Source organism: Scleropages formosus, chromosome 18 (assembly GCF_900964775.1).
Source record: "Scleropages formosus chromosome 18, fSclFor1.1, whole genome shotgun sequence".
Classification (NCBI taxonomy): Eukaryota; Metazoa; Chordata; class Actinopteri; order Osteoglossiformes; family Osteoglossidae; genus Scleropages; species Scleropages formosus.
Window position 1 is genome coordinate 20586706 of NC_041823.1, and position 20871 is coordinate 20607576.

Here is a 20871-nt window from a genome sequence, read left to right on the forward strand (position 1 = left end):
ATGGATAAACCGCGACTAGCACAGAAATCCAATAACAACTCACCACTCGGGTTCAGATCAGGGAGGCCGTTCCTCCCACTCACGCCCCTCCAGGTGTCACTGTTGCTGCCCACGTGGGCGTTAAAGTCCCCCAGTAGAATGACAGAGTCCCCAGTGGGAGCGCTTTCCAGCACGCCCCTCAGGGACTCCAAAAAGGCCGGGTACTCTACACTGCCACTAGGTGCATAAGCACAAACGACAGTGAGAGACCATTCCCTGACCCGAAGGCGCAGGGAGATGACCCTTTCATTCACCAGGGTAGACTCCAACACATGGCGGCTGAAGTGGGGGGCTATTCATAAGCCCACACCTGCCCGCCGCCTCTCACCCTGGGCAATGCCAGAATAGAGGAGAGTCCACCCTTGGTCGAGAAGAGTGGTTCCAGAACCCAAGCTGTGAGTGGAAGTGAGCCCGACTATATCCAGACGGTATCTTTCAACCTCCCGCACCAGCTCAGGCTCCTTCCCCGCCAGTGAGGTGACATTCCAAGTCCCAAAAACCAGAGTTGGCGCTCGAGGTTTGGGTCGGCCAGGCACTCGGCCCTGACCACCGCCGAAATCACAACGCACTGGCCCCTTACAGTCTCTCCGGCAGGTGGTGAGCCCACCGAAGAGCGGCTCCATGTCATGGCTTCGGGCTAAGCCCGGCCAGGCCCCGTGGGCATAGACCTGCCCACCAGGCGCTTGCATGCGAGCCCCCCCCACCCAGGCCTGGCTCCAGGGTGGGGCCCCGGTGACGCCATACCGGGCGGGGTAAACGAAAGCCTTGGTTTAATTGTCATCATAAGGGGCTTTTGAACCGCACTTTGTCTCATCTGTCATCCAGGACCTGTTTGCCATGGGAGACCCTACCAGGGGAATATAGCCCCAGGCAACATAGCTCCTGGAATCATTCAGGCACTCAAAGCCCTCCACCACGGTAAAGTGGCGGTTCAAGGAGGGGTCCAATTAGTCATACCTCATAAATCTGACCAAATTTATTGTTGGCTTTAAGTAATCTATTTAAGAAAAGAGCGAGGAGTTGAACTTATCTGTTTTTATAAAGAAAAACACAATGGCAAATAATGTATATATACTTTATATACAACACAACATACTTCATTCACACACACACACACACACACACACACACACACACACACACACACATATATTTTTTTTTCCTGTGAGCGAATGGCTACATGTGGTACCTCATGCAACCTAAAATACTAAAATGTCACCTCTCAGCAGCTTCACTTCCTCATCCAGCCTTATTGCTGACCCTGCTCCTAGTAAACCCCCTCAACATCCACCTCTGCCCCCCACACTCAGACCAGCGGCCCTTTTCTCCATCCTTCTCCAAAACAGGGAAATAAATCTTTCCACATTAATTTTTCAACACAAATGCAAATAAATTGAAGTGATCCCCCAAAAGCTCAGACCTTCAGCCTTATAACAAACATTTTGCTTTATATACAATCCTGTGACACTTCACAGTATCCAAGCACATGCAAAGCAGAACAAAAAAGCAATTAAATTAAGGTGAGACTTTTGTCTCAGTTTCTCATGTGCTGAGAAAGAATCAGTGCTTTTTGATGCCCACGGCTACACAATAGATAGAGCTCACTTCCTGTTCTCTTTGTTAACTTCCTCATTTATAGGCACCCCTCTGCTGAGACAGTCAAGACAGATAAGGGGTCAGACCTGCGAGAAGACACTTGTCTAAAAGGAGCAAAACCCTGCATCTGACAAGTGTCAGAAATTCTTTGATCCTGATGGACGGACAGGAGGAAACAGCGGTGACGCCAGATTACTATGTGAGTGGTGCGCTGTCTGAGGCACTATGGTGAAGGACAAATCTCTATAATGGAAAAGTGACCAGAAGCATAGAGTAATGCAATTATTCCTAATACTGTTCCATTTTAAAAGCTTGATTTTTTTGTATGGCTGTGAAAATAACTTTTGAATGTAGAAGAATTATGAACAGTGGCAGTAATATGTGGTGTTTCATTGAAAACTTAAATTTAAGGGCTTGCAAATGAACAGCATTGAGTAGCGTGTCATCTCCAGTACTGTGCACTGTCTGTGTTCATCCTCAGCCTGGTGAAACCAGAAATTTTCATTCTCATCTTCAGTGCATGAAATGAACAATCTGCGATGAAACTTTTGCAAATCATTCTGAAAAATGTTTTTGCCGTTATGGGCAGAGAAAAAATCCTGCATGTCCCTGGGCCTGGTTCTGAGCACACTGTACATCACAAAAAAATTCTACCGAATAAACTTAGGGTTCAGACACACAGATGTCTGAGCACATGCATTTACATATATGTGTATGTTTATACATTTGGCAGGACGATATCCATCTCAGAAAACAATACAGAAGTGCATTACTCAAACAGATGGAGAGATCCATCTATATGTAGACATGTGATTCTTCAAGCACAGTCAATTTGTCTCATTCCAGCATACAAACCAACATATGTTACATTAGTAGCTGCATGTAGAGTTTTTTTTTTCAAACCAGACGTAGTATTCATAAAAACATAGCATTCGTTTATGGAGCACATGGGACATTAGGGGAAAAGTGAAAAGTTGCACTGCTGAGTATGTGGCTTTCACATGGTCTTCTGCGCTCAACAATTTGTGCCATTAAAAACTGATTTCACAACTTGTTAAATGTTATTTTCTTAAATTTGAGACTGACTGACCCGCCTAAACTCCGATTATTTAAAACACTGATTAGAATACTTTGTCTATTTTGATGACCTTTCTAAACACAATAATTAATTCACTAGAACGTACACAGTACAAATACAAACCTTGTGTGTGCGAAACGATATAGTTTCACATTTTTGTTAGCGAAATGGGTCATAGCTACGTTGAAATGATGAGAAGAAGTTAGTGTTTCTTCTCTTGTGCTTTATTAATTTTATTCACTGTGGTTTGCAGCTTGCACATCCTTCCTGTGAGTGTGTGTGTGTGCGCATGGGGGGGGGAGGGGTGGGGAGGAGTGACTGGAAAAATGGAGGGATATTCACTGCTGAACAGAGAAGAGGCTGCCTGCGAATGTCAGAGACCCTGCTTCATGGCTAAATGGTCTTTACACTGAGACAAACTCTTCTTGGCTTGCAGGATTACACAGAAGACGGCCGCTCCATTGGGTATGCCACGCCCTGCAGCCTCGAAGGCACCTTTGATTTTGCCACAACCTTCTATCCGATGGCCTTCAGCCTCGTGTTTGTTCTAGCCGTGGTGGGCAACGTGCTGGTGCTGTGCGTGGTGCGGCGTTACCGCCATTCCCGCGACGGGCCCTGCTCCTTCTCCCTCACGGACACGTTCCTGCTGCACCTGGCGGTGGCCGACCTCCTGCTGGCTCTCACGCTGCCCTTCTACGCCATTCAGTGGGCAAAGGGCTGGCTCTTTGGCGATGTGGGCTGCAAGATTGTCGGCGGCATCTTCTCCCTCAACCTCTACGGCGGAATCCTGCTCCTGGCCTGTATCAGCTTTGACCGCTACCTGGCCATCGTCCACGCCGTGAGCACGGGCTGGCACCGCCGCAGCTGCCACGCCCACATCGCGTGTGCCGTCATCTGGGGAGTGTGCCTCAGCTTGTCCTGCGTGGACATCGAGTACCAGAAAGTCATAGAGCTGCCGTACTTGGATCGTAACGTGTGCCACCTCGTGTTCCCTCCCGACAGCTCCATCCAGTGGCAAGTGACGCTGCAGCTGGTCAAACTGTGCTTGGGCTTTGGGCTCCCCCTCTTGGTCATGCTCTACTGCTACGTCCGCATCTTCCGATCCTTGTGTCATGCCAGTCGGCGCCAGAGGAGGAAGTCACTACGTCTCATCATCTCCCTGGTGTCAGTCTTCCTGCTCTGCTGGGCGCCCTACAACAGCTTCCAGCTGGTCGACAGCCTGCTGAAGCTCAAAGTGCTGCAGGGGGGCTGCCAGATGAACAAGGTCCTGGACTTCGGGACCATGATATCGGAGAGCCTGGGGCTTGCGCACTGTGCCCTCAACCCCGTGCTCTACGGCTTTGTGGGAGTGAAGTTCCGCAAGGAGCTGCTGAGCATGTGGAAGGGCATGCTGGCGTCCGTAGGGTACTTGGGCCTTGAGGGATGGGGACAGAACCAGAGGAGACGCCGGGGAACCACGTCGCTCAGCACAGACAGCGAAAACACATCGTACTTCTCGGTCATGATGTGAAGTGACAATCCAGCAAAAAGGAGAGGCTGATGTCTATGAGAAAAGGACAGAGAAAGAAAACTTGGCTACAGGAATGAGGAATAAAGGCACGAAAGGAGGAACTGAAAAATACAGAAAAGGAAAAAAAGCAGAAGCCAGAAAAAAAATTACTAATGCAAAACAAGTGAATTTACCGAATTAAGAAAGGCTGCCTTTATGGATGGGCTTGCAGAGAATTTCTTAAGGTGGATTCTGCTAAAACGAAGCGTACGCTGACGATATCAATTTCACACAAAAGTCTGAGTTTAACGAGAAATCCTGCTGCGATAGAAGAAAACCTTTCAGACATGAGTTTTGAAGCTAGATGTGCAACCGGACATTTTAACATCTTCTGGATGTAAACGTTAAATTACTTTTCTGTAGTATAGTTTCAGACTTTTCTTTGTCCAGCCGTTTCTACTTTGCCATGTCTGTAACCATGTGTAAAACGCAGTGCAGCGCAAGCTGGTGACAGCGTGGAAAACAATGCTGACGTGTTTAGTGCAGCACCAGCATCTTCGCTGGACATAAGATGCAGCAGGTTTGTGAGAAGAGTATTTCGCACTTCATTTCTTCATTTCGCGCACTGTGTCTGTCACTGTCACACACTTTCCATGGAGAGTTATTTTGTCTGCAAACGCAGAGCCTGTGCTGAGCTGGGGAAGAGGACATGAAACAGGCTCTGTGACTTTCACATTCAAGATCCTGCTCCGTGGTAAGAAGACCATGTCCTAGTGGAGACTTCCACAGTTTTCAAGGCCAACAGTCATCACTTTCAAACCACAGATTTCATTTTTTTTTTTTAACAGGGTTACTGTAATTGTTTTCTTATTATTCTTTTATCAGCCTTATGACCACATGCAACTATGTATACTACAAACAGCTCACATACATGGCCAGCAGACACACACACACTGGTTGAAACTGCTTCTCCCAAGAAGGGTAAGGCAAACCGGAGCCTAATCCGGCAACACAGGGCACAAGGCTGGAGGGGGAAGGGACACACCCAGGACGGGACGCTAGTCCATCGCAAGACACCCCAAGCAGGACTCGAACGGCAGACCCACCAGACACCAGGACCCGGGCAAACCCACTGCGTCACCGCACCCCCACACTCCCCCCTGACTTGCAGACAGTGTAATGTAATTTCCTTAACTACTACAAAGCAAACTCATAACAGGAAAAGGTCTGAGGATGATTTTCTGAGAAACTCAAAGGAAGTTCCAGTGCACCAGTCAGACGACATTAATACAGGCACAGCGGTAACAAAACCTTGCGCTGATCCGAAAACTGAAAAGAAGCGTGATTTGCTTTACTCATTTCCAGCTACACTGTCATTAAGACTCCAGTTAAACTGCATTTGGTTTAAAGGAAAAGGGTATCTCCTGGTACTAGCCTTGGCTGTGATGAAGGTGTAGCGAATATGACAGCGAGTGTCACCGAAATGTTACATGACGCGTAAACGTTGGTGGCCTTGTTAAGTTACCCTGAACTAAAACTGATATGTTAATGAGTAATCGTGCATAACCATGGTGTCAGTGCTACTGTTCAGAACAGTGCTGTTGTCATTTACATTTGTGTGTCCCCTCCCCCTCCAGCCTTACGCCCTGAGTTGCCGGGTTAGGCTCCGGTTTCCCGTGACCCTGTATGGGACAAGCGGTTCTGAAAATGTGTGTGTGTATTGCAAACAATTCTGCTGACACCAAACTGAAGTATTTCTTTTAACAAGATTAAAGTTTGTTTGTTTTTTTACTATTTGGTATAAAAATGCTTCACTTTCAATGAAGTTAATATTTTACCCAAACAAAAATGTTAGTTATATGTTAGAACTAATTTTACAGGGTTATGCAGGTAGAACATGACAGTTGTAAGTGCAGTTGAGACTTCGGCTCCATAGCAGTGTAATATGTGTGTGTGTGTGCGCACAAACTGTATTAGTCCTTGCTACAACTTCCACAAGCATTAGATGCTGTTTGCACGCACCAGCTTCCCGGCTGTGCGGTACGTTCATTTGCAACCACTAATCATCTCGTTGCCATGGTACCTGTCGCCCGTCATCTGCCACGCGGTCAGTGGCGCGTCAGAACTGCGCGAACGCAAATGAATTTCGGGAAGCGTTTTGCAATATAAAAATGATGGGAATTCACTGCGGACATGCCAAAGTAAATACATTTTATGCTTGTTATTTGTGAATAAAAAAAAAAAAAAATTGCGGTGTGAATTTGAGCCGCCAGAAACCGGCATGTGTTTTTAGGACTGGGTAGTGGGTTAGTAAGGGGGCGACAATCAATGTAAACCAAACCACTTTCCATTAATACCGTCAGAAAAGGTAACATAATCAATCTGTTTAGTCCCTCGGAAGTTCCACCACCATTGCTTTTCAATACTGACTCGTCTTATTATGGTCCATTATGCAACTGAAGTTTCACTAATGCAAATACATTTAACAACAGCAAAACTCGGTTTTACACATATTAAATTTTTTTTTTTTACATTTTTAAATCCTTTATTAACAATAACAAAACTCAGTTTTATACATATTAATTAAAATTGATTTTTTGTTTTTAAATCCTTATAAACGCCAATTAAAAATAGAAAGACTATACAAATACACTATTTAACATGTCATTTGCAAATAAAACAAACACAATACCATCACAGTGCAATACTGAAAATGGTCACACGAACAAAGTTCAATACAAAACAAACTTTAAACACCAGTTAAAACATCAGATAGCAATCATGATAACCAGCCAGGCGTGCTTGAAGTTGAATTCATCACAATCATCGTCCCACTACTAAAAATCCCACCACTAATTTCAACAAAAGCACAATTTTTTTTTTTTTAATTTTTCTCCACGGATCAGAATTGATCACCAACCCACCCATGGGTGCCTGGCTCCACATACCGTCTTAGTCAGTACTAACTTAGCGCCCCTCATGCTTTCATTTTCACCCATCAACACACTCACCCCCTTCTTCTATTCCCTGAGTTCCCACAACGTTTGCATACAATTCCATTTTACCCACAATTCAACTATTTTACAATGAACACATTTTCCCGCTCAAACTCCCGGTAACAGCCTGGTCGTTACAGTACTATTAACCTCCACGAGTATGTTATAGAAATGACTGAAATTACAACAATTATAAAGATGATAACATCCAAAATATTAAATCAGATGCAATTTGTCTTTGCTTCATAAATTAAGCGATTTTTTTTTAATGTATTTGGTGTTTGAGTGTGGTCGTTCCACACGACTCGCCGGCTGAATATTTCCCAGGTGGGCGGGACTTCATCAAGCTTCCGGTTCTCCTCGCCAGCATTTCAACCGATGCTGCCACCTCGTGGCACCACAGTGCTTTACAACTTCGCATCGGTCCGGCTGGCTCTAATCAGAATCAGAATCAGAACGAGCTTTATTGTCAAGTATGTTCACACGTACAAGGAATTTGTCTTGGTGACAGAAACTTCCACAGCACAGACAGAATGACAGTGACAAGACAGATGAGAAGATAAAATATGTGAATGAAAGATAAAAAAATATAAAAAAAAAATATAAAGTACCCAATATACAAAAATAGTCACTAGACATTCCATGTATGTACAGGTATGTTCTATACAAATGCAAGGGAATGTGAATAAGACATATGATGTGATAAACATATAAATATAAATAGCGTTGTGTATTGCACTGGAGAGGGGGGTGCGGTGGTGCAGTGGGTTGGACCGGGTCCTGCTTTCCGGTAGGTCTGGGGTTCGAGTCCCGCTTGGGGTGCCTTGCGGCGGACTGGCGTCCTGTCCTGGGTGTGTCCCCTCCCCCTCCGGCCTTACGCCCTGTGTTGCCGGGTAGGCTCCGGTTCCCCGTGACCCCGTATGGGACAAGCGGTTCTGAAAGTGTGTGTGTGTGTGTGTGTGTGTGTGTGTGTGTATTGCACTGGTTTATTCTCTAGGGAGGGGATTTAGCTGTTCATGAAGTACATGGCCTGAGGAAAGAAACTTTTCTTGTGCATGGCTGTCCTGGTGCTCAGTGCTCTGTAGCGCCAGCCAGATGGCAAAGGTTCGAAGAGGAAGTGGCCTGGATGTGAGGGGTCTACAATGATTTTGCTAGCCCTTTTACTGACTCTGGACGAGTACAGTTTTCGGAGAGCTGGGGGGGGGGGGGGGGGGGGATGTGCCGATGATTCTTCCAGCAGTCCGAACTATCTGCTGTAACCTTCTGATGTCTGATTTCGGAGCTGAGCCGAACCAGACAGTTATAGAAGTGCAGAGGACAGACTCGACGACTGCAGAGTAGAATTGCATCAGTAGCTCCTGTGGCAGGTTGAACTTCCTCAGCTGGCGAATTCTAATTCTCCAAAGCGGCCTTCAGCGCTCATCCGCTCCAGTCATTCGCCCATCTACACAGCTGCGACATCTGTACTGTACCAGTTCAGCACCTTGTTCAGGGCGACTACAGCACATGGTTGGATCTGAAACTACAACCTCCGAGTTGCTCCAAAGCAAGCAGCTCAACCTCTAGTTTTACGGAAACCTGATTTCAGAGAGCGTTTCTATTGCTGCTACTGTGAAAGGTCATTGTTGCTGCTTTACACTATGTGATATTGTCACTCTTGAACATAGTGATGGAGCTCGAGGGCTGTATAGCTCCACCTGTCTTTGTGCATGTCGGCAAAGGAGGCTGCAGCCTCACTACGATTCGCAGACGTGGCATAAATATAACCGGACAAAGAGCTACTAGTGATTTTGCTGGACTCAAGTTTCAAGTTTATTGTCATAGATACAAGTACCATGTACAAGTACCATGAAAATCTTCCTGAATGCTTTTCCACAGACTATGGGCAAAGACAATAGGAATACTGCACAAACACAACAATGACAAGCAAAACAGTGTCAACGACAGTAAATAACAATAGCAGCAATCACAGCAATAACAATAAATACTGGTAACAGTAGTAACAATAATGATAACAGTCAGAGAACTCAGAACGAGAGAATGAGAATGCTCAGAGTGGCAATGGCAGTGTAATGTACCAATGTGCTTGGGTGGAGCAGTCCAACTCTAGTTACTAAAGATAGCACATTTGTTAATGTTGTATACTCTTACATCAGTGGGGTAAAAGCTGTTCCTGTACCTAGCTGTGCGGGTTTGAATAGACCTAAGCCATTTTGCTGATGGTAAGGAAAAGAAAAGTGTCCATGCGGGGTGACTATGGTCTCTCTTTCTTCAGACGCCTGAGGAAGTGGAGGCGTTGATGGGCCTTTTTGATGGTCGATGCTGTGTGCTCAGTCCATGTGAGTTTGGCAGTGAGGGTGACCCCAAGGAATTCGAAGCTGACCCCTCCTATCTCCCCTCCTAGATGGGTGCATGAGCCGTATCCTGTCTTTTGAAGTCAATAACCAACTCCTTAGTTTTACTGACATTGAGAGACAGGTTGTTGTCCTGGCACCACTCTGCCAGGAGCCTCACCTCCTCTCTGTAGGCCCTCTCATCGTTGTTGGTGATCAGACCCACAACGGTGGTATCGTCAGCAAACTTTATGATGGTGTTGGAGCTGTGACTGGCCACACAGTCATGTGTGAACAAGGAATACAGCACCGGGCTCAGGATGCTTCCCTGTGGAGTGCCAGTGTTGAGGGTCAGTGGGGAGGAGGTATTTCTGCCAGTCTGCACATGCTGGGGTCTGTTGGTGAGGAAATCCAGGATCCAGTTGAACAATGTGGCACTCAGTCCCAGACCTAGTGGTTTATGGATCAGCTTGGTCGGGATGACAGCATTAAGTGCTGAGCTGTAGTCTACAAATAATAGCCTTGCATAGCAGTTTTTATTGTCCAGGTGAGCCAGAATGGTGTGAAGTATATGTGATATTACATCTTCAGTGGATTTGTTGTGGCGGTAGGCAAACTGCAGTGGGTCCAGAGTGTCTGGGATGGTGTCCTTAATGTGTCCCAGCACCAGCCTCTCAAAGCATTTTGTTGCAATGGGGGTCAGTGCCACCGGGCGATCATCATTAAGGCAGCTCACTTTGTTTTTCTTAGGAATGGGGATAATGGTGGTGTTTTTGAAACAAGTGGGTACAGTTGAGCTTTTTAAGGAGGTGTTAAATATGTCCATGAAGACAGTAGCCAGTTGCTCACTCCAAGGGGGTAACATTAAAATATGTGGTTAATTCAGGGAACTGGTCAGTGTCCATGCTGCAGTAATACATCCCTGTAAATACACACAGTTTTCTGAAGCTGCTTGTCCTAAGCGGGGTTGCAGCGAGCCGGAGCCTAGCCCAGCAGCACAGGGCGTAGGGCTGGAGGGGGAAGGAACACACCCAGGACGGGACGCCAGTCCATTGCAATGCACCCCAAGCAGGACTCGAACCCCAGACCCACCAGAGAGCAGGCACAGGCCAAACCCGCTGCACCACCGCACACCCCCTTATTCAAATATGTTTTGTCATATAATTATGTTATATTATTCACCCTGTCCCTGCTGATGAGGCCTGACTTACCAGTGGTGTTTTTGGGATAATGTTGCCATGGAAAGGAAATGGCTCGACTGCATGGTGAAGTTCCTTTCACTGCAGTGTCCCCTCCCAAACGCCACTGACAAGTTTTTTTTTTTTTTTTCGCACATGGGGTTGACAGTTTCCACCATCAGCCTCACGATCAGATGTCTTTGCTGGAGGCTATGTGGGCACCATGCAAGCACCTCTAGAGCCTCTCTACAGAATACTGTGACTGGTGGATACATCACATAAAACGTTTCTTCACACACCGCATTGCGGCGAGTTAAACGAAGTCCGGCACTCCTGTTCGGTTTGTGTGTGTTCTCAGCGCTACAAGTAGAAATTTTAGAAAATGGAAACGTGAAGAAGAAATACTATTAAAGAAATGAAACTGGAAGAAATGCACGTCTCACAAATCATAACTCGACCGCTCATCATCATAGTGGTAGTGCATTGTGGTAAAATTATCAGCAGTGTTGCAAGTGTGTCTGCAGCACTTCCCATAACAGGGCTGTTGCCCTAATTCAGTTTCTGTTCTGCCTACCATATAAATTACTTGGATAAGAAGTTGATAGAGACCATTGGCATTCAAAGAAGGAAGTCCCTTGTTCTGCTCTCTCTCCTTCTGTCTTACTTTAAATTCTAAGAATCATTTTTTTTCTCTTTGTCGGTATTGATGTTTCTCACCTTGCCTGGTTTGGATCTCATCACTGCAGTAATGAGATCATAAACGCAACAACATGTTTTGAGCAATTTTGAGCATAACTGGACCGGACTTCAGTTCAGAGCTACGAGAATTATAAATGGACAAAAGGGTAAGTTTAGAAGTTGTTTCACTTGTGCTTAATCCGCTACAGATGTTTTACTTACCATCTTCATTTCTTTACATATCTTGTGTTACTTTTAACTTTTCAGCTACATTTTGGTACTGTTTCGGACGAGCTCTGGAATTTATTTCACAAGCAATAGTTTAGGATTGTAAAATTAGCCTTATGTGGCATGAAAACGCAATGATACTTCTGTGACTTTTTACAGTATGTGCAAAATTAAACTCAGTTGTGTACACTGCAATGTAATAAATTACTTGTACTCAGAAGGATTTTGTTGAACACGCCATGACTGTAAATTCACATTTTCTCTTTTTCACTAATATATAAATTTTGCATAATATTTATAATTTCTCATTTCATAGACCCCAGAGGCCATTCCATATACCTTGTTTCAACGGGATCCAAATAAGTCATGAATTTACGGCCAGAATGCGCTTGTGTTCCGCAAAATTCTTCTGATTATTAGCATGAGGACAGAACTGCCATATCAGTGCATTACCGCCATAAAAATGATAATGGGTGGAAATTCACCGTTTTCTAATTATTTACATTTCTTAGTTTATTGACAGACCAAATGTGAAAATTTACAGTTAATTTTCTGAGACTGAGACTTATAGATTTTTTTGTAGCATCAATTACTTTTTGCTTCCAAATGAAGATTGCTTGTAATAGAAGATAATTTGTATTTTTATTGTGCCTTTAAACTAAATCTATATGTAGAGCATTGATAGTGGCATCTGTTTTTTACAAAATAACCACAGCACATATAGGAACTGAGCAGTCAAATAGAAATTTTACTGAACTGCTAAATTAATAATAGACTACAACCATGCAATGCTGTTATTCACCTTTTTTTCTAGCCTGACACTGAAAAAGGTGATAACTTACAGAGCCAGTTTGGGGAAGTCACAGCTCTTGTATGTTTTCATTGCTTTAAATCCTCACAATGAACTGCAATTTATTTTCATTCCCTGACACACAGTACACACATACAAGCACACATCATCGGCACAACTCTGCCTCAGCACTGGCATGAAGCTAAATAACGTAGGACACAATATATGTAGGAACAGCAGGAAGCAAAGTGTTTAGTTCAGTCGCCTTGAAATCTGAAGGTTCGTGACTCATATCTCGCGCTTGCTGCAGTGCATTCGCTTTTATTTGTCCGACACTTTTGTCCCAGGCAACTCACAACGATGATAAGCTACTGCCAATGATTTACCCATTTGTACAATAAGGTATCTTACTGCTTCAGTTCAGAGTGAAATGCTTTGCTGAAAGGTGGTGTACTTTACTACAGTGAAAAAAGGTATTTGAATTTCATGTCTTTCATGTCTTACCTTGCTTTACCTTCTTAGAAGATTAAAACCAGTAATGCTTTTGTAACATAAACCATTCACTCTTGTACATGCAGGCAACAATAACACTTACACTAGAAGATCTGCAGGACCTTCTTCTCAACAGTTCCGATGACGATTTTGGCGATAATGAAAGTATATCCACCAGTGACACATGCTGTACGGGCAGAGTATGCATGACAGAAACAGCTGCAGAGTTGGAAGCCGTGTTCATCCCGGTTCTCTACTCCCTGGCCTTGATTGTGGGCCTGCTGGGGAATGGACTGGTGTTGGCGGTTCTGTGTCAGCTACGCCGCTCCTGGAGCATCACCGACACCTTCATCCTGCACCTGCTGGTGGCCGACACCTTGCTCCTGTTCACTCTGCCCTTCTGGGCGGCAGAGATTGCCCAGGGCTGGAGCTTCGGTACCCCGCTCTGCAAGCTGATGGGAGCCATTTTCAAGGTAGGAGTTGCTGTGTGAGAAGAAAGTTCAGCTGGAACACCACTTTACCTGCTACTCTTTAGCAATCACTTTCAGAAGCGGATTTTTATACCCTACGGTCACCCAACCACTGGAAGAATTTGCAGCTGGACAGTGTTACAAATACGCTACTTGGAATCTGAAGTAGATTTTAAATTATCCCACAATGCATAAGAAAAATGTTCTTGCAACTTAATCACTTCCGTTTCATGTGGTTCTTTTGTCCTTCTATGTATTTAGCTATTGTATGGAAGTAGCTAAGCAAGCGAGGGGCATGGTGGTGCAGTGGGTTGGACCGGGTCCTGCTCTCCGGTGGGTCTGAGGTTCAAGTCCCGCTGGGGGTGCCTTGCAACAGACTGGCGTCCTGTCCTGGGTGTGTCCCCTCTCCCTCCAGCCTTACGCCCTGGGTTAGGCTCCAGCTCCCCGTGACCCCGTATGGGACAAGTGGTTCTGAGTGTGTGTATAAGCAAGTTTTTGTTTTTTTTTGCAATACTTTATAAAATTCCCTTCTTACTTTTTGCAATCACGTAAGGCCCTTCAATGAGTTCACAACCTTAACATCTGCTTTTTTCCAAGGAAAGCATCAACCCATGTATAATAATAATAATAATAATAATAATACATTTAAAGCAATATCAGAATACTTTTCATTAAAAGTTCACATACATTGTGCACCATAATTAAACAGCAAAAAGAAATTTCCAATAAAATTACTTTGGGGAAAGACTGCAATAGTAAAGCATCGGCAAAATTTAACAAGGAGAAAATAATTGTAAATATATTAAATGAAAGAAAGGAAAAAAGAGAAACAGAAAGACAATCAAATGTGGAAGTCATTCTGAACATGTACGTATTAAGTATGGATTTGAAAGTGCTCAGAGTAGGAGAATCTATTCTGTGCGGTGGAAATTTCACAGTTTTTGGCCATGTCAGGAAAAAGCACCAGGAGTTTACGAGAACTTGAGAGGCATATGAAAGACATGAGCCAGATGAAAGAAGACTGAGAGATGAGGTCAGATAGGTACACAAGTAACATTTCCACAATCATATATACATACTCATATCCATGAATTCTATGGTTGTTGTTTGTGGAAAAGTTCATATTCCATATTGTTAATGTTTATTCCTCATTCAAAATATTTGTCAAGAATCTTGTTCCTCCAGCAGAAAGAAAGAGACAGAGCATTTCTATTGCTTGATCTTTTCTCATGACCTTTTCAGAGTTGAAAATATCAATTTATGTTTTGAAATAGCAGTGTGAAAAGTGAGCACAGCCCATGAAAAGGTTTGTCTTTCATTACATTTTTAGACAAATTCTATTTGATCATCATTTCAACAATATTGATAGATAAAGGACACCCATGCAGAGCCAGAGAGAACATAAAAACTCTAAGACTAAGTTGGGTTCAAATCTATGCCCAAACAGCCCAGGCACGTAGTTAATATCAAAGTAATGTCAACAATCAGAAAGAGACTGCACAACTTTGTCCTACATGGGAAATCAGGAAGGAAGAAGCTTCTGCAGTTATGAATATAGATTCACGACTGAAGTTTTCCAGACACCTAAGAGAAGATCAAGACTATTGGAACAATGTGCTTTGGATGACTGCGACAAAGATAAAGCTGTTTCGCCACAGTGCTAGACGTCATGTTTTGCAAAAACCAAAATCTACTTTTGATCAAAAGAACCACGTAAAAATTGTAAAGCCTGGTGGTGGAAGTGTTATGTTTTGTGGCTGTTTTTCTGCCTCAGTGCTTGGCCAGCTTGCCATCATGGCTCACCCATGCATTTCACATTGTACTAGAGAGTACTTGAGGAGAATGTGAGGTCATCTATTAAAAAGCTGAAGCGGAACTCTGAGTGGACCGTGCAACATGAAAATGACCCACAACAGTAAAGCAAATCCAGAAAATAATGGCTCAAAGAGAAGAAATGGAGATTTATGGTATAGCCACATCAAAGCCCAGATCCTAACCCCATAGACAATTGGATAGCATATCCATGAAAGCCCTTGAACATTATGCAGCTGAAGGAGTTCTGTATGCAGAAATGGCAAAAAATTTCTCCAAGTCAATGTAGAAGACTGACAGAAAATTGAGAGAATCACCTACAAGAAGACATAACTGCCGAAATGGGCAATACCAGCTATAGAAACTGGGGTGGTAGTTATTCTTAAATAGCAGATAATTGCATTTCTGGCTTTTTTGTTGAATTATTGCAAAGAATAATTTTCATTGCTGTTTCTTAAATTATATCACCTTTATGTATCAATACTGCTTCCCATCTGCCTTCAAAACTGCTCTCATTTCACCTCTGGTAAAGAAACCTTCTCTGGATTCTAACTCGGTCCAAAACTATGGGCCAGTCTCCCTCCTCTCTTTTCTGTCTAAAACTCTAGAACGAACAGCCTGTGATCAACTTTCGGAAATCCTCACCCAGAACCATCTCCTCAATGGATAACAGACTGGATTCAAAGTTGGTCACTCCACGGAGATGACGGTTCTGGCAGTGTCTGATGCTCTCCAGTTGGCCAGAGCGGCCTACCTGTCCTCAGTCCTCATCCTCCTTGACCTGTCTACAGCGTTCGACATTGTCAAACACCAGATTATACTCTCCTCTCTTAGTCACCTTGGCATCAAAGGAACAGCACTAAGATGATTTGAGTCCTACCTATCTGACAGATCCTATCAAGTGGTCTGGCGGGGGCTTCCGTTCTTCTCCTTTGCCTCTCTCAACTGGTGTCCTGCAGGGCTTGGTACTTGGTCCTCTGCTCTTCTCGATCTACACCTCCTCCCTCAGCCCTGTCATTGCCTCCCATGGATTGAAATACCACTGCTACGCTGATTATACCCAGCTCTTCCTCTCCTTTCCACCTGGAGCATCAGACATTTCCGCATGCATTGCTGCCTGCCTGTCAGATATCTCTGCATGGATGTCTGATCACCACCTACAACTCAACCTCTGCAAAACAGAGATCCTACACCTCCCAGCTGGCCTGTCTTCCTCTCATGATCTCTCGATCAAACTGGATAGCTCACTCATTTTACCTACCTCCTCGGCTAGGAATATAGGAGCGACGATTGACTCAAGTCTATCTTTCTCTCAGCACATCGAAGCCCAACCCAGACCTGCAGATACATCCTGCATAACATCTGCAGGATCCATCCTTACCTCACAACAGACTCTGCATTGCACTGGCTTCCCATAGCTGCCCCGATCAAATTTAAGACCCTGGTTATGGCCCACAAATGCATCAACAGAACTGCTCCTAGCTACAAGACTTAATCATTCACTACACGTCAACCAGACTGCTATGCTCTTCCACAGCCACCCGCTTGGTGGTCCCACGCATGAAAGGTAAAGAACAGAGGTTCTCGGTTCTAGCTCTGTTGTGTTGGAACGACCTACCCCTCTCACTCAGAACTGCTGAATCTCTGTCCACATTTAAAAAGAGTCTTCAAACTCACCTCTTCCGGACTCTCTTCACTCATGATCTATTAAACTCGTGTAAGGTGTAATTGTTCATGATCATGCTCGGATCAATCCTTTACAGGGCCACTCCTGCAATGTAACATAAATATTTATATGTATCTCAAAAAAAAACTACTTGGAAGGTGATTATGAATCAGCGATATTCTGGTAAAGCTTCATGTAGCTACTTGTGCGATGAACATCAGTGCATATGGTGGGGGAAACCAACTGTACTTAAGAGTCACACATCTGCAGCTATATCTCTTTCTCCTAAAGTAATGCACAGATTGTATTTTCTACGAGATGTACATCGCTTTGGAGAAAAGCATCTGCTAAATTATTAAATGTAAATGTTGATCAAATATCCATACATCCAGATATGTTGAAAGACACACATCTTTTCATGGGATGTATTTACTTTTTCCACTGCACTGTATTTAATTAACATTTTTACTCATAGTCAATGTCTCTGAACATCTACCTCCATATCCTCAGGTGAACTTCTACTGTGGAATCTTCTTGCTGACTTGTATCAGTCTGGATCGATATCTCTCCATTGTCCACGCTGTTCAGATGTACTCACGTGGCAAGTCCTGGAAGGTACATGCCAGTTGCCTAGGCGTGTGGCTAATCTGTCTCCTGCTATCCATTCCTGACTGGATCTTCCTTCAGCAGTTGGAGGATGAACGATCAAAGACAGTGAAGTGCACTTACAACTACCTGGCATATAAAACCAGTGTTAAAGACTGGCAGGAAGCTTCCCGCTGGCTCTACCACATTGTGGGATTCATCATCCCCTCCATCATCATGGTCTTCTGTTACTCATCCATCCTTTTGCGGCTGTTCCGCGGCTCACAGGGATTTAAGAAACAAAGGGCCATACGAGTGATCCTGGTGCTGGTGTTGGCTTTCTTCATCTGCTGGACGCCATACAACATTACACTTATTGTGGACACATTGCATGCGAACAGAACCTTAAACGAAACGTGTGAAAGCACCATAATATTAGAACTATTGCTCTCAGCTACAGCCGCTCTAGGCTACATACACTGCTGTTTGAACCCCATTCTGTATGCCTTTGTGGGGGGGAGGTTCCGACATCACCTGCTGCAGATGTTAAAGTCCATAAACTGTATGCTGAAGGGTTAGGATCATGCTTCCTCATGAAAAGCTCCATGCACCTTGAGTCTAGAGATGCCTTGTGTATTTGTTCTGAACAAACAAGCTTTAGTTTAAAAAAAAAATGTGTATGTTTCTAAGTCGTCTGTTCTTGGACACACTTTTGTTCATTCTAACCTGTAAATTCAATATAAGCATTTGCCAAATGTTTTAATGTAAATATAAACTTCTGACTATTAAGGGATGTCTTTTTCAAGAAGGTTGTTATGATCAGATATAAGGAAAGTATGATCATAATGGGTCATATAGCAGGAGTTAGATTTAATATATTTGCCGGGTAGGCTCCGGTTCCCCGCGACCCCATATGGGAGAAGCGGTTCAGAAAATGTGTGTGTGTGTGTGTATTTGCTATTACAAGTGCACGTGCCAAAATATTACTGCCGTAACAGTTTGTTTCTATCTGTTTTTTATAATGGAATTTATATTCACTAATGTAGATTAATTTTAATAATCTAGCGTGAGCTTCTGGGCGATGCAGCCATGCCGTGCAGCAGGGTTGAACATAATGGATAGCTCCCACTGCCCACCCCTGCCTTGCCAGATTAGTGATGACCAGTTGCTGGCAACTGAGGTCTCATCATATAGGGTTTGTATTTTCCTTTGCACAGAATAAATGCTTTTATTTTTCCTGCAAAACGGCGCCGTTTATTTCAGTGTACCGACAAATGACTTTTTGTTGTGTAGAAGTACGATGTGGTTATTATCCATCAATTCAAAGAATGTAAGGCAGTGCACATAAACCGTTCATTGACCGAAATTCCATTCGAGTGTTTGACATGTCTATCTGACCAGTCTATACAGCTTGTTGACTAACTGCTGTTCTGCTGCCTCTGTAAAACTGTCTGGCACTATTTGATAACCTCAAACTGCGCTCTGTGTGAACACATTTATTCATTGAGCTGAAGCTTTTCTCCAAAGCTGCTCACAGTGTATTTACTCATTTATACAGCTGTTTTTTTTTTTTTTTCATTAGAGCAATTTAGGGTTACTGCAGCAGTAGATGGGGCCTGGAGACCTACAGTCTTCACATCCAGACACAACAGCTCTTTTCCAATACACTATCAACCGCCACCTACCACTGTGGGATGACTCTGTGAATACTGTACTTTAAAGGAAAGAGGCAAAATAAAACCAGACCCAAGTACAGAAGAAACTTATTCTTGCACTGAAGGATTTTAGCTATCCAAGGGTCCAATAGAAGGGCCAAAGACTTTGCAGGTTTTCCTGTTTTTTAATTTGGCTTCTTAAGAGAATGAGGAAATAATTTATTCAGAAAATGTAATGTAAATAAGTTTTAACAAACCATCTACTCGTGTACTCATTTTACCCAGTGGGTTTGAGATGCTGGAGGCAGGCCTGCAATTTAAACTGTTGAAGTTGTGAAGTTCTGCAAGGAGGTGCTGAGCACATGGAGATACTAACTTTCACAGGGTATGTAGGCCATGAAGATCGGTACCAGACCAAGAAGAAATGCAGGGGAACTGAGCTTCAGCACTGGCAAGGAAAAACACCTTGTACTTTTCACTCATAATGTGATTTACTGGAAAACAGAAGTTGATGGAAATGAGACAAGAACAAGCAAAAATTACTCAAGAAAGAGGAAGAAAGGTGTGGAAAGAGGTAATGAAAAGTATAGGGGAAAAGAAAAAGATATAAAAAAATACTGAAAACACAAAATAACTCGCAAAATTTCCAAGGAAAGGTTATCTTTAAAAATGTCCATATGAAGAAAAGGAAAGAGATGTACTGTATGATTTCACTGAAATCTTTAATACCACATTGGCTTTTATATAGATACCGGTGCAAAAATTTGTTATCTAATAGAAGTTAACCACTGAGAATTAACAATTACCTGTATTTCTCAGAGGAAAATCTGTTCTATATGAACTTTTTATATCACAAGTTTTTCTTTTCTGTTTCTTTCTCAATCCAGATGAACTCTACGGTACTTTGCCATGTCTATAACATGTGTAAAAGGAAGCACAGTGCAAGGTGGTGACAGCATAGAAAATAATGCTGACATGTTTAGTGCAGCACCAGCATCTTCGCTGGACGTAAGATGCAGCAGGTTTGTGAGAAGTATATTTCAAATTTTATTTCTGATGAATGGCAGTTCAGGGTTGTGCTTCCACAGTACATCCAGCAGAAAGACAGAGGTGCACATCACTGTCTCTATCTCCTCACAGTTTCCATGGAGAAAATTTGTATGCAGACTGTGTGCAAACATAGAGCCTGTGCTGTGCTGGGGTACGGGGTTGAAACAGGCTCCATTATATCAAAAATTCAATTACCAGTTAAGATACTAGCTTGTGTAATTATGTAATTAACCATTCCGAAAGGGGTGCCATCCAGCTGTGTAAAACAAAATAACAGCTACAATATGATCAGTAACAGTGACTACTAAACAATTGTGGGCATATTTTATTTAATAACTATGTTTAACAAAAGGGGGTGCGCCCGCTCTCTGGCGGGTCTGGGGTTCGAGTCTTGCTTGGGGTGCCTTGTGATGGACTGGCGTCCCGTCCAGGGTGTGTCCCTTCCCCCTCCAGCCTTGCGCCCTGTGTTGCCGGGTTAGGCTCCGGTGCACCACAGCCCCGCTCGGGACAAATGGTTTCAGACTGTGTGTGTGTGTGTGTGTGTGTGTGTGTGTGTGTGTGTGTGTGTGTGTGTGTGTGTGTGTGTAATCAAGTGACCAGTTTAGCCAGTGACAGAGGCGTCACCGAAATTTTAAGTGACACCTTAACATTTCACTTCCTAAAAAAATCATGCGTAATCTGCCCTGCACCCGGCCAGTTCAGAACAGCGCTATATTAACATTTCGTTGAATGACTA

The 20871-nt window shown here is 43.7% G+C and overlaps 2 protein-coding genes across 2 annotated transcripts; both read left to right on the forward strand.

Moving 5' to 3' along the window:
* The first annotated feature begins 1692 nt into the window (after window positions 1-1692).
* Window positions 1693-4574, forward strand: cxcr3.2 (chemokine (C-X-C motif) receptor 3, tandem duplicate 2). Its single transcript, XM_018732181.1, has 2 exons — window positions 1693-1834; window positions 3150-4574. The coding sequence occupies exons 1-2, from the start codon at window positions 1793-1795 to the stop codon at window positions 4221-4223; spliced, it is 1116 nt and encodes a 371-aa protein (XP_018587697.1). The 5' UTR covers window positions 1693-1792; the 3' UTR covers window positions 4224-4574.
* A 6767-nt stretch (window positions 4575-11341) lies between these two features.
* Window positions 11342-18029, forward strand: LOC108922209 (C-X-C chemokine receptor type 3-like). The gene is made up of 3 exons (XM_018732187.2): window positions 11342-11554; window positions 12984-13370; window positions 17356-18029. The coding sequence occupies exons 1-3, from the start codon at window positions 11543-11545 to the stop codon at window positions 18007-18009; spliced, it is 1053 nt and encodes a 350-aa protein (XP_018587703.2). The 5' UTR covers window positions 11342-11542; the 3' UTR covers window positions 18010-18029.
* Window positions 18030-20871: the final 2842 nt, after the last annotated feature.

Coding starts and splice junctions, on each gene's coding strand:
- cxcr3.2 (XM_018732181.1), top strand. CDS start 1,793: ATGGACGGACAGGAGGAAACAGCGGTGACGCCAGATTACTAT. Junction 1,835..3,149: donor CGGTGACGCCAGATTACTAT/GTGAGTGGTGCG, acceptor CTTGGCTTGCAG/GATTACACAGAAGACGGCCG.
- LOC108922209 (XM_018732187.2), top strand. Junction 13,371..17,355: donor TGATGGGAGCCATTTTCAAG/GTAGGAGTTGCT, acceptor CCATATCCTCAG/GTGAACTTCTACTGTGGAAT.